Raw genomic sequence first — 12427 nt, 5'->3', positions numbered from 1 at the left:
TGATAACTTTTGATGCATGCCTATTTGCTACTCATCAACTTTGCTGAGTAAACTTCAGATTTTCCAGTGTTAGGTTGAACTTGAAATTCCTTTTACAGGATCTGCAATAGGAAAGGCAGTTTGAACAAGGAAAGCCTAGAAGCCTGTGGAGCAGTAGTTCTTCACCATTTTAAGACATTATTAAGGAGTACTTCAAATCCCTGTTTGTTTTCTGATGAGATTTTGAAGAAGGACTGGGAAACACTTAATGAAGTTAATGAAAGGTAAATTCAGTCAGCAAAGATTGAAAAAAGAGTCTGTACTATTTGGTGATCTCAAGCATATCAGTTGAAATCTTGGTTCTTCCTTTATTTTGCTTTGCTTCAGCACTTATTAAGTTATCTTTTAATGTAAACTTCCCATGTGGCTTTTCACAAAGGTAAAATTACATTCTTAAACACTTGTACAAGTATAAACCACCAGCACAGTTTTCTTAATCCATTTATAAGATTTACCATGGTGACTCCTGATTTTGAGTTATCCAGTCAGTATTATGTGAATTTTATTCATTTAACCTTTGGAAGACCAAATGCACTTTGTTGTCTGTTATTCAGTCTACTTCAGTTATCTTTAACTCAAAAAAGTTGAACAGGTTGATAAGGGATTGTTAATAGAATCAGGAGTAAGCTGAATTATTGAAAGTCAATGTATATCAAGCAATTAGGAACACAAACAGCATGTTACCCTGTATTCCAAGAGCAGAACAGTAATGAGCTTGCTCCAACTGTAATGAGCTTGCTTGCATCTGGATTTGCTCACTCTTTGTAAGAAAGGATATATTGGAAGGAGTATATTGAAGGGTCATCAGATTGAATTGTGGGATGGAGTCATAGGGAAGTACAGCACAGAAACAGGCCATTTGTCCCATCTAGTCCATGCCAAAACCCTTTAAACGGCCTATCCCATTGACGTGCACTGGGATCATACACCTACTATCCATGTACCTATCTGAACTTCCTATAATTGAGCTTGTATGGACCACTTTTGCTGACAGCTCATTCCACACCATCACGACCATCTGAGTGAAGAAGTTTCCCCTCATGTTCCCCTTAAACTTCTCACTTTTCACCCTTAATCCATGACATCTGGTTGTAATCCAACCCAATCTCTGTGGGGAGAAAACTTGCTTGCATTTTCCCTATCTATACCCTTCATAACTTTGTATATCTCTGTCAAATTTCCTCTCAATCTTCTATGTTCTAAAAAAAAATACAGTCCGAACCTATTCGCTCTTTCCTTATAACTTAGGTCCCCCAGACCTGGCAATATCCTTGTAAACTTTCTCTGCACTCATTCAATCATGTTTATATCTTTCCTGCAGGTAGCTAACCAAAACTGCACACAATACTCCAAATTAGGCCTCACCAACGTCGAATACTATCTCAACATGACATCCCATCTTCTGTAGTCAACACATTGATTTATGAAGGCCAATGTGCCAAAAGCTTTCTTTATGACCCTATCTACCTGTGACACCAGTTTCAACAAATTAGGTACCTGTATTCCCAGATCTGTTTGTTCTACCACTCTCCTCAGTGCCCTGCCATTCACTGTGTAAGATTTAGTCTAGTTGATCCCACCAAAGTGCAAAACATCACACTTGACTGCATTAAATTCCGTCTGCCATTTTTAGCCTATTTTTCTAGCTGATGCAGATCCCTCTGCAAGCCATGATAGCCTTCCTTACTGTCCACTATACCCCCAACCTTGCTGTCATCTGTAAATTTGATGATCCACTTAACCACATTATCATCTAGATAATTAATATAGATGACAAACAACAAAGGACCCAGTACAGATCTCTGCGGCATACCACTAGACACAGTCAAAGAGGCAACCTTCTACTATCACACTTTGGCTTCTCCCACAAATTCACTATTCATCCTGAATGCTGAGGAACTGAACCTTTTTGACCAGCCTCCCATACAGGATCTTGTCAAGTGCCTTGTCAAATGTAAATGTAGCCAACATCCACTGCCTTGCCTTCATCCACTCTCCTGGTAACTTCCTCAAAAAACTCTTAAGATTGGTTAGACATGACCTACAACTCACTAAGCCATGCTGACTATCATTAAGTCCACATCTATCCAAGTACTTTTATATACAGTCCCTTAGAATACTTTCCAATGACTTTCCTACAACTGATGTCAGATTCACTGGCCTACAATTTCCTGGTTTCTGTTTAGAACCCTATTTAAACAACACAACATCATTGGTTATCTTCCAGTTCTGTAGTACCTCTCCTGTCGCTAAGGATGTTTTAAATATCTCTGCTAGGGTCTTGGCAATTTCTGTACTTGCCTCCCATAGGGTCCAAAGGAACACCTCATTAAGCCCTGGAGATTTACCCACCCGATTTGCCTTAGGGTAGCAAACATCTGCACCTCTGTAATCTGTACAGGGTCCGTGAAGTTGATGCTGCATTGCCTCACTTCTACAGTCTCTCTATCAGTCTCCTGAGTAAATACAGGTACAAAGAATGCACTTAAGATCTCCCCCCATCTGTGTTGTCTCTACACGTAGATTACCATTCTGGCCTTCCAGACCAGTTTTATCCCATACAATCCTTTTGCTCTTAACATACCTGTAGAATCCCTCAGGATTCTCCTTAACCTTGTGTGCTAGAGCAACTTCATGCCTTCTTTAGCCTTGATTTCTTTCTCAAGTGTTCTCTTGCATTTCTTGTACTCCATAAGCACCTCATTTGTTCCTACTTGCCTATACCTGCTAAACATTTTTGTCTTAATCAGGGTCTCAATATCACTTGAAAACCAGGTTCCCTTACCCTTGTTATCTTTACCTTTTATTATAACAAGCACATACAGCCTTTGTATTCTAAAGTTTTTGTTTATGAAGGCCTCCCACTTTCCAAGTACAGGTTTGCCAGAATACAGCCTGTCCCAAACCACATTTGCCAAATCATTTCTGATACCATCAAAATTGGCCTTTCTCCAATTTAGAATCTCAGCCCGTGGGCCAGACCTGTTTCTTTGCATATTTACTTTGAAACTCATGACATTGGAGTCATTAGATACAAAATGTTCCCCTACACTAACTTCTGTCACCTGCTCTGTCTCACTCTCTAACAGCAGATCCAGAATCGCACACTCTCTCCTCAGGACCTCTACATACTGATGAAAGAAACTTTACTGAACACATTTGACAAACTCTATCCCATCTAGTCTTTTTACAGTATGGGATTCCCAGTCAATATGTGGAAAGCTAAAATCATTTACATTTACAACCCTTCGTCTCTTGCAACAGGCTGCAATCTTTTTACAAATTTGTTTATTAACGTGGTTAATAGCTCTATCAATGTGGTCATATCTTTCTTATTTTTCAGTTCCACTTATAATGCCGCACTAGTCGAATTTGCCAGTCTGTTCTGATGGAGCACTGCCGTAACATATTCGTAGAATAGTGACGCCACCCCTCCTCCTTTAATTTCTTCTGCTTTGTCATGTCTGAAAATTGGGACCCCGGAATACTGAGCTGCCAGTCCTGCCCCTTCTGCAACAAGTCTCACTAATGGCTACAGCGTCATTATTCCAGGTGTTGATCTATGCCCTGATCACATTTGCCTTTCCTACGATACTTAGTGCTTTGAAGCATAAGCAGCTCTGGACACTAGTCACACCATGTTCAACCTTTTTATTTATGACTTTGTCTGAGGTCTTACCAACATCTGCCTCCACATCCTCTCCACTAGCTGTTCTGGCACTCTGGTTCCCATCATCCTGCAACTCTAGTTTAATCCCCACCATGCATCATTAACAAATCTTCCAACAAGATATTAGTCCCCCTCCAGTTCAGGTGCAAACTATCCTTTCTGTAGTGGTCCCACCTTCCCTGGAAGAGAGCCCAATGATCAAAAACTTATACCCTCCCTCCTACACCAACTCCTTAGCCACGTATTAAACTGTATAATCTTCCTAGTTCTGGTCTCACTAGCATGTGGCATGGGTAACAATCCTGAGATCACAAGCCTGGAGGTACAGACCTTTAACTTAGCACCTAACTCCCTGAACGCACTATGCAGAACTTCGTCACTCATCCTAGCCACGTCATTGGTACCTACATGGACCATGACCTCTGGCTGTTCACCCTCCCACTTAAGAATGCTGAACACTTGATCTGACGTGTCCCAGGCCCTGGCACCCAGGAGACAACATACCACCCGAGAACCTTGTTCTCACCCACAGAACTGCCTTTAAGTTCCTCTAACCAACGAATCCCCTATCACCACAGTCCGCCTCTTCTCCCTCCTCTGACTCACAGAGACAGACTCTGTGCCAAAGTCCCAACCGCTATGACTTTCCTCTCTTATTCAACACCTCCCACCCCCCAACAGTAACCAAAGTGATATACCTGCTATTGAAGGAGATGGCCACAGGGGTAGTCTGCACTGGCTCCTTATCCCCTTTCCCCTTCCTGACTGTCACCCAGTTTCCTGTGTCCTGCACCTTGGGTGTAACTACTTCTCTATACGTTCTATCTAGTGCCCTCTCAGCCTCCCAAATGATCCAGAGTTCATCCAGTTCCAGCTCCAATTCCTTAACATGGATTGTTAGAAGCTGCAACTGGTTGCACTTCTGGCAGTTTTAGCCATCAGGGACACTGGAGGTCTCCCTGCCTTCCCACATCCTGCATAAAGGGCATTCAACTATCCTGCCCGACATTTCTATTGTCCTCGATGACAAGATTATTTTGTAAAGAGAGATTATGCAGACTGGGCCTGTACTTTACAGAGTTTAGAAATATATGATGATCTCATTAAACTATATAAAACTCTTCATGGGCTTGACATAGGACAATGGTAGATGATGGGATGTTATTTTTCTGAGCTGAGGTCAGTAGATACAGGGCATCACAGTTTTAAAAAAAAGAGATTAGCCATTCAGGATTGAAATTGGAAGAAATTTCAATGTCTACACTTTGGTAATTCTTTAGAGTTATTTCTTCAAGAGGCTGAAGATCCTTAGCAGATGTTTTGATATTGGATTGAAGGGAGCAGTGTAGTGGTTAGTACAGGAAAGTAGGGTTGATCCAGATGATAGCCATGATCTTATTAAATAGTGAAGCAGGCAACCCTGCTTTCATTTCTTCTTTATCACAGAGGGGTTTAGCTGACATATCTGTAACCTAAATCCATTTAGTAAAATTCTGATAGTTCAGTACAGTTGGAACTTTGGTACTGAGCGTACACATTTTTGGATGCCAGTCCAAGTAATATGCCAATACAGTATACTTTTAACTCACTTAAATTTAAATGTTTTACAGTATTATAATGAATTTTCCTGTGAACCCAATAACCTTAAAGAGAGCACAGGAACCAGGGTCCCAGTGAGTAGAAAGGGTGTTTGGGAGCTAGGGACCCAATAAATGAAAAGAGCCTTGGTGAGAGTAAAGATATCATGTTAAAATTTTATAAATATATGCTTTTCCATATTACTGAATTACTGTAACCATCTGTTAACTAACTACCCAAAAAAAGGTCTTAACCTGGAAGCTAGTTTCTTTCTTGCCACTCTCACCAACATAGTAGTAATATATTTTCTTTGTTAGATTTTTGTATTATTTGAAATCTTTGAATCTGCAGCTTGTCAAATTTACCTGGTGATTCTGCCACACTCTGGAAGCATTGGTATTCACATGTTCTTTCTTTGTTGGAGCATCAAGCACTGAGTACAGATGAGATAGCAGAGATATTTGGACCTTTATTTGTTGCAGAGGACAGTAACTCAAAAAAGGTAACAATATTATTTTATTTTGTTCATGGGGGTTACAATATAAGAACTTAAATGCATGTTCAAACAATGAATTTGAGTTTTTAAACATTGATTATTTATTATCTATATTTTTGAATATTTCACATGGATTTAAATGCAATTAATGCTGCCATTAATTGAGTAAGAACTACACACTACTGACAATTCACAAAAGCAGAACTCACTTGTTAGTTGATCATAAGATAAATAAAATATTTTACAGTCAGTAAATTGATGATACCTGAACAATTAAATCAAAGGAAGTGTAAAGTGCTTTTTCCCTCCGCTAACCTGCAGGTCATCCTTGGGCAAGGCATAGCACCTGCTTAGCCCCCAATCAGGTTCACGTAAAGCCATGGAAGCAGATGGTCGCTGGTCATATGAGCATCTGGTGTATATTGCAAGTCCTAGTTATGTGACCCCTGACGCCAGTCAGACAATCTCTGAAGAATATTGATAATGGCTGGGGTCATCCGTCTTGTAAAGACACTGCCCAGAAGAAGACAATAGCAAACCACTTCTATTGAAATATTTACTAAGAACAATCATGGTCATGGATAGATAATGATCACCCACCTCATTTAGACTTGCCACATAATAATAATGATGATGATAGAGAAAGACTTCATTGCTCTTGGAAGTCATTCACATTAAAATTCTTCTTACTGCCTATTGTGCAGGTGCCATTTAGGGCAGCAATGAAGGTCCTCCATCTTTGGCAGTGTTTAGGGCTTCCTTCATCATATCAGTAGCTTCCACATTATAATTATTGGTAGATAAATTGAACTGTTTCCAGCTATGCCCAGTTATTTTCAGCTTCATCCCTTTTCTTAACCAACACTTTGGTAAACCAGCAATTGTGTGGAAATAACTGGAGCACAAGTTACTGAAAAATTTTACAAATCTAACTCAGGAGGGATAATGTAACACAATGTATTTTCATGAATTGTCAAATTTGATGCATAAATTTATTTTGTGTGGATATCTAAATGTGTCCTCGTTTTTGATTGTTTACCAACCATACTGTGAGAATGAAGCATTTTCACTGTTTCTTTCTGTTGATAAGGCAATAGCATTATTGAAGAAAATCCTTTCAAAAGCAATTGAAACCCAGTCTATTCAAAGTGATGACTCATCATGCAGTTTATCATCTATTCTCAATAACAGTGCAGAAATTAATGCAACAAATCCTGTACCCTGGCTTTTTCAGGATAAAACAAAACAGCAAGGTTAGTACATTGCAAATTATCTAATGATTGAGAAAAAGCTAAAAATAAATTAAGTTCTATGACAGTTTGATGGTTAATATCAAGCATAATATTTCAGGTAATTTGTACAGTTAACATTTTGATATTCTTGTCTGTTTCCATTCGTCGTTAAATATTGTGAGCTTGGATAATATCTTTGTTTCTGAGTACATCTAAGTAACTCTAACAAGTACATCTGAGTAACTAAGATTAACTGAGTAACAAGTACATCTGAGTACATCTGTGTAACTTTAACAAGAGTAAGTTCATAATAATCCAAAATATTCTCTATTGAATACCTGTGACAGGTTTTAAGATCATATTGTCTATTAACTTGAACATAGTAATCATCAGGATGGCATGACAGGCTTCAAACTCAATAGCTCTTTAGCTATTTGAATAGCACGTATGCATACTTATTTATGCATATCAACAAGATTACTCCTCATGAGGAGACAGTGTTCACTATAATTGGGAGCCACATACCTTGGCCAGAGGCAGAACTGCAAGTATCTCAACTGTCACATGAGGACTGCCACACATTGTAATTGTACAGTGTTTCCTGTTCCCTAATTATGTAAAGATTCCTCACTCCCTAGTTCTGTATGGGAAAATTGCACATAACCTCACACTGCACTGCAACTGTATGCTTGCAGCATTATCATGGTAGGATACCGAGAGCAATATGCACTCATCCTCTGCAGCAGGGTCAGGAACAGCAAAAGTACAATGCCTCTAAAGAAAAAGCAAAGCAGCAGGAGAGCAGATTGTGACAAGGACTACCTTTATCATGGGCAAAGGCTCAGAGACTAAAACCATGCACAATTTAGAGTGCGAGGTTATACATCAGCCCGGGTGATATTAGTATTACAGTGCTAGTTTCCTGGAGGTGGAGTGTGGTGGTGGATGCAAGGATGCATACAGGTTCTGTGACTGGGGTGTCAAATAAGGAGCTTGTAGCTCTCAGGTGTAACAAAGCAAAACCTCAGTGTTTAATAACAATCATCCCTCAAGCTGGTGGGGTAATTGTTCTCATTGGGTCTCAACACCTCTCCCTGTAACTGGATCCTAGACTTCTTGACAGAAAAGCCACAGTCAGTCCATGTTGGCAGAAACACCTTGAGCATGTTCAGGCGGCTGCTGTTCCTGCTACTAATGCATGACTGCACTGTTAGATCAAATTCAAACTGAATCATCAGTTTCGCTGATGACACAACGTTGGTTGGCCTCATCGGCAACAACGGCAAGATAACATACAGAGAGGAGGTAAAACAGCTGCTAAAATGGTGTGAGCATAACAACTTGAGTCTCAGAGTGGACAAGACGAAAGAGATGATTGTGGACTTTAGGAAGGTGCAGTCCTTATCCATGGAGAGAGTTAGGAGCACCAAGTTTTTGAGACTGCACATAATACCACTTCTTTGGTGAAGGAAGCATAGCAGTGATTCCATTCCGTGAGGAGATTGAGGTGAGTAAGGTTTCCTCTCCCCCCCCCCCCCATTCTAATCAGTTTTTACAGGAGCACAATTGAGAGGGTTCTGACCACCTGACCAGCCACATCACCATCTGGTATGGGAAATGTAAGGCACCTGACTTCAAGTTCCAACAAAGGATTGCGAGAACTGCTGAGAGGATTATTGGGGGGTGGGGGGTCTCTTCCATCCATCAGAGATATTTATCAGGGGCATGTAGGACCTTTAGAGTTGTCAATGATCCCTCCCAACAATCTCTTTGACCTCTTACCACCAGCAGGAGGTACCATAGCAATAGGCAAAGAACTGTTAGGATGGGAAACAGCTTATTTGCCCAGGCCATAAGAGTACAGAACTACCCACTGCCACCCAGGTCTCATTACGCATGAAACGCCAGTAGAGTTATATTGTTTATAAATTGTGTCACAAATGCACCTCATTATTTGTTTTTTTTTCTAGTGATAATATTATTTTATGTGTTATGTGTGTGAGTTATATGTATTATGTTTTGCACCTTGATCCAAAGGAACATTGTTTCATTTGAGAGTGTACATGTGTATGGTTGAATGACAATAAACTTGTACTTGACTTGAAATGCTTGGATGCATGGAGTGTCTACTCAGGAACCAGTTGGCTTCTAGCAAGATGAAGAGGTCTCTTCCTGTTGTGGGTTGACTCAGTACAGAATGCAGAAACCCACATCGAGATGATCCAAGCTAAGGCAGAAACACTAAGCCATATACCTTTTTCAAGTTCAGCACACCTACCCCTTACCAAGGGCTACACATAGCAGAAGAACTAGCTGGTATAAACGTATGTATAGATTGCTACTAAGGATAAGTAGAACCTTTAATGATTTACTATTGATAAACAATACTTGCTCTGCCACACATACATATTTATTTATAATTATTTTTAATAATTACTTGCAGTGGAATGAATGGTCTCTTTTGTTGTAATATGTATATGAAAGATGACAGCAGTGTTCTAACATTGGAGCATGTTTTCAAACAGGGTGTTTAAATGAATAATACAGCACAGAAACAGGCCCTTTGGCCCAATTTGTCCATGATGTTGAGTAACATCCCAAAGGCTGCCCTTCCACCTAACAGTCCCTGATGCACCTTGAACCTTTTCCTCTTCTTCATTTACTATTCCTTCCTTTACGTTTTGATCTCTCCTCATACTTCATGAAGTTAATCCATTCTTACACTTGCTAGTGGTAGCCTCTGGTCTCTCATGATTTTGAACACACATTGGATGGCAATTCCCGGCTTGTAAAGCTATCTGTGTGTCTGTGTGAGGATTCTTCATTGCAATACATTCCAGCTTGTGCTTCTATTTACTTATTTACTTGTTTATTGAGTTTCTCTGCAGAATAGGCCCTTTTGCCCCTTTGAGCCATGCCACCCACCAATTTAATCATAGCTGAATCATGGGACAACTTACAATGACCAAGTAAACTACCAACTCGCAAGTATTTGGAATGCAGGAGAAAACTGAAGCACCCTGAGAAAACCCCCACGATCATGGGGAGAACTTAAACTCCATACAGACAGCAGCTGAAAATGAACCCAGATTGCTGGTCCTGTAAAGTGTTGTGCTAATCACTGAGCTACCATGCTGCCTCACAGGGTGCTATGGTTTTGAAAGCCATCCATTTTGGAGAAATATTGCTTGAATCTCAAAGATAAATGGAGTTTGCAGGTGTCTCAGTGTAAGTAGCTCATGCAGATACCTGGAGATATGGTATTAATTGTGCAATTGATGGTTCAGACAAGCTGAGTATTCGGGAGTGTTTTGTTCATCTAAAATATGTTACTAGATTCATTATTGCATTCAAATCAAAGCAAAGCTCTAATCAATTTTAAATTCATTCAAGTAAACTTAAATTTAAACAGTTGTGACATGTTATAGCATATAAATATGATAACCTTTACAACTTTTTTGAGGAAGAATTAGCTGTAACACCATAATTTAGTTGGGAATGTCATCTGGATATTGTAACATCTTTTTAGATAACTATACTTGATACTAACCTTTTATAACCTGTACTATTTTCATTTGGGAAAATAATGGAAAGCATGTAAACATATTAACTATAATTAGGTTGAATATAACAATACAAGTTCATTAATTTTTCAGAAAGGTGAAACCCTTCTTCAGAAGTCTGATACCCAGCTAATGATTCCAACAAAACACAGTGGCAAAATATTTTAAATGAGAAATTTCATAAATATATCCTCACAAGATTAAGATACGATTTATATTCAGCTTAAGAGAGCAATTCCTGTTTTGAAGTCATCTAAAGAGCATTCAACATGCTGATTGCCCAACCAGAAGCAGAGTACGTTTGTAAATTTAAGCTGTTTTGATCAGCTGAGGCAAAAACTTCAAACAAAAAATGTTCATATAATGCTTCTGATCTCCTGATTTGTTTTCATCCAAGTATGGCCTATTGGATAGGTTTTGCACATCATGTCAAATGTGTTTCTTAAGGTCAAACACCCAGCTAAAATGCCCTCATAATTACCAGTTACCTTCCCGATAATTTTGTTCCTTTTCTTTTCATGTTATTTATATGATTTGTTTCACATGATATGATGCAGCAGTGTTTGCACACATTACAGTGGGTCCTTGTTTTAATTTGTGGTGTTAATTATGTATGCTGTGTGGTTTATGAAGCCTTAATTTGTTCTCATTAAGTTTGGAGAGCAGAAGGATTATGCAATGAAGAAATCTTCTAATAGTGATATGTTTGTTTATTTATTATCTGTGAAGTTTTTTCACTGCATACGTTAGCAGGATAGAAAACGATGAGTAACAGAAAGTGATTGTTAATCACTCTTTCAAGTATCATGTTAATTGTGCACTCCAGCTGTTTAGCATTCAAAGCTTTTCTCATTGTAGATATGAAATTTCCCTGTTTCAGAACTAGGTAAAATAAAAAGCAAAATTGTGTGTTTGCTATTGCACAACAGGTTGATCAGCATCTGAAACAAATGTTCAGATCAATGTTTCATAAATGAACTTGCTATAGTATTCAATTAATTTTAATTAAGTGGTTGAATGTTTCTTTTGCATATCTGATCGTTAGATACAAGACAAAAAAGGAAAATATGCCCCTGGTTTTACATTGGAGTGCCTTAGATCATCAGAAAGAGGCATGAAAGCTGTTAATAGTTTTAAAATTCTTTTGAGTGCGATCCATTTGATTGCAAAATAGGGTTGTAAATATATTTGACATTCCAGAATTCCACTATTACTGAAGGATAACGAGATGGCAGAAGAACTAAATGCGTATTTTGCATCTGTCTTCACTGTGGAAGACACTAACAGTGTGCCAGATGTGGAAGGGTGTGAGGGAAGAGAAGTGGGTGCTGTTACTATTAGGAGGGAGAAGGTGCTCAAAAATCTGAAAGACAAAAGACCAGATGAACTGCACTCTAGGCTTCTAAAAGAGGTAGTGGTAGAGATTGTAGAGACATTGTTAATGATCTTTCAAGAATCATTGAACATTGTCATGGTGCCAGAGGACCAGAAAATTGCAAATGTCACTTCACTCTTTAAGAAAGGAGAAAAGCAGCAGAAAGGAAATTATAGACCAGTTAGCCTGATCTCAGTGGTTGGGAAGATGTAAGAGTCAATTGTTAAGGATGAGTGAGGTTAGGGAGACTTGGTAACACAGGACAAGTTAGGACAAAGTCAACATGGTTTCCTTAAGGGAAAATCTTGTCTGACAAAACTGTTGGAATTCTTTGAGGAGATCACAAGTAGGATAGATAAAGGGGATGCAGTGGATGTTGTTTATTTGGATTTTCAGAAGGCCTTTGACAAGGTGCCACACATGAGGCTGCTTACTAAGTTAAGAGCCCATGGTATTACAGGAAAGTTACTAGCA

General features: G+C 39.1%; 1 protein-coding gene across 3 annotated transcripts in view; it reads left to right on the top strand.

Moving 5' to 3' along the window:
- Positions 1 to 12427, top strand: part of kiz (kizuna centrosomal protein) — a 209202-nt gene that overhangs the window by 134665 nt on the left and 62110 nt on the right. For all 3 annotated transcript variants that reach the window (XR_009515170.1, XM_059986274.1, XM_059986275.1), the window contains exons 8-10: positions 99 to 263; positions 5639 to 5789; positions 6874 to 7036. Coding sequence is in view for 2 of the 3 variants with exons in the window: in XM_059986274.1 (XP_059842257.1) it covers positions 99 to 263; positions 5639 to 5789; positions 6874 to 7036 (479 nt within the window). In the remaining variant the exon portion in view is untranslated. The remainder of the gene's footprint in view (positions 1 to 98; positions 264 to 5638; positions 5790 to 6873; positions 7037 to 12427) is intronic.

This window comes from Hypanus sabinus, chromosome 12, assembly GCF_030144855.1.
Source record: "Hypanus sabinus isolate sHypSab1 chromosome 12, sHypSab1.hap1, whole genome shotgun sequence".
Taxonomy (NCBI): domain Eukaryota; kingdom Metazoa; phylum Chordata; class Chondrichthyes; order Myliobatiformes; family Dasyatidae; genus Hypanus; species Hypanus sabinus.
Note: the sequence above shows the minus strand (reverse complement) of the source record. Positions and strands in the feature narration are given on the sequence as shown.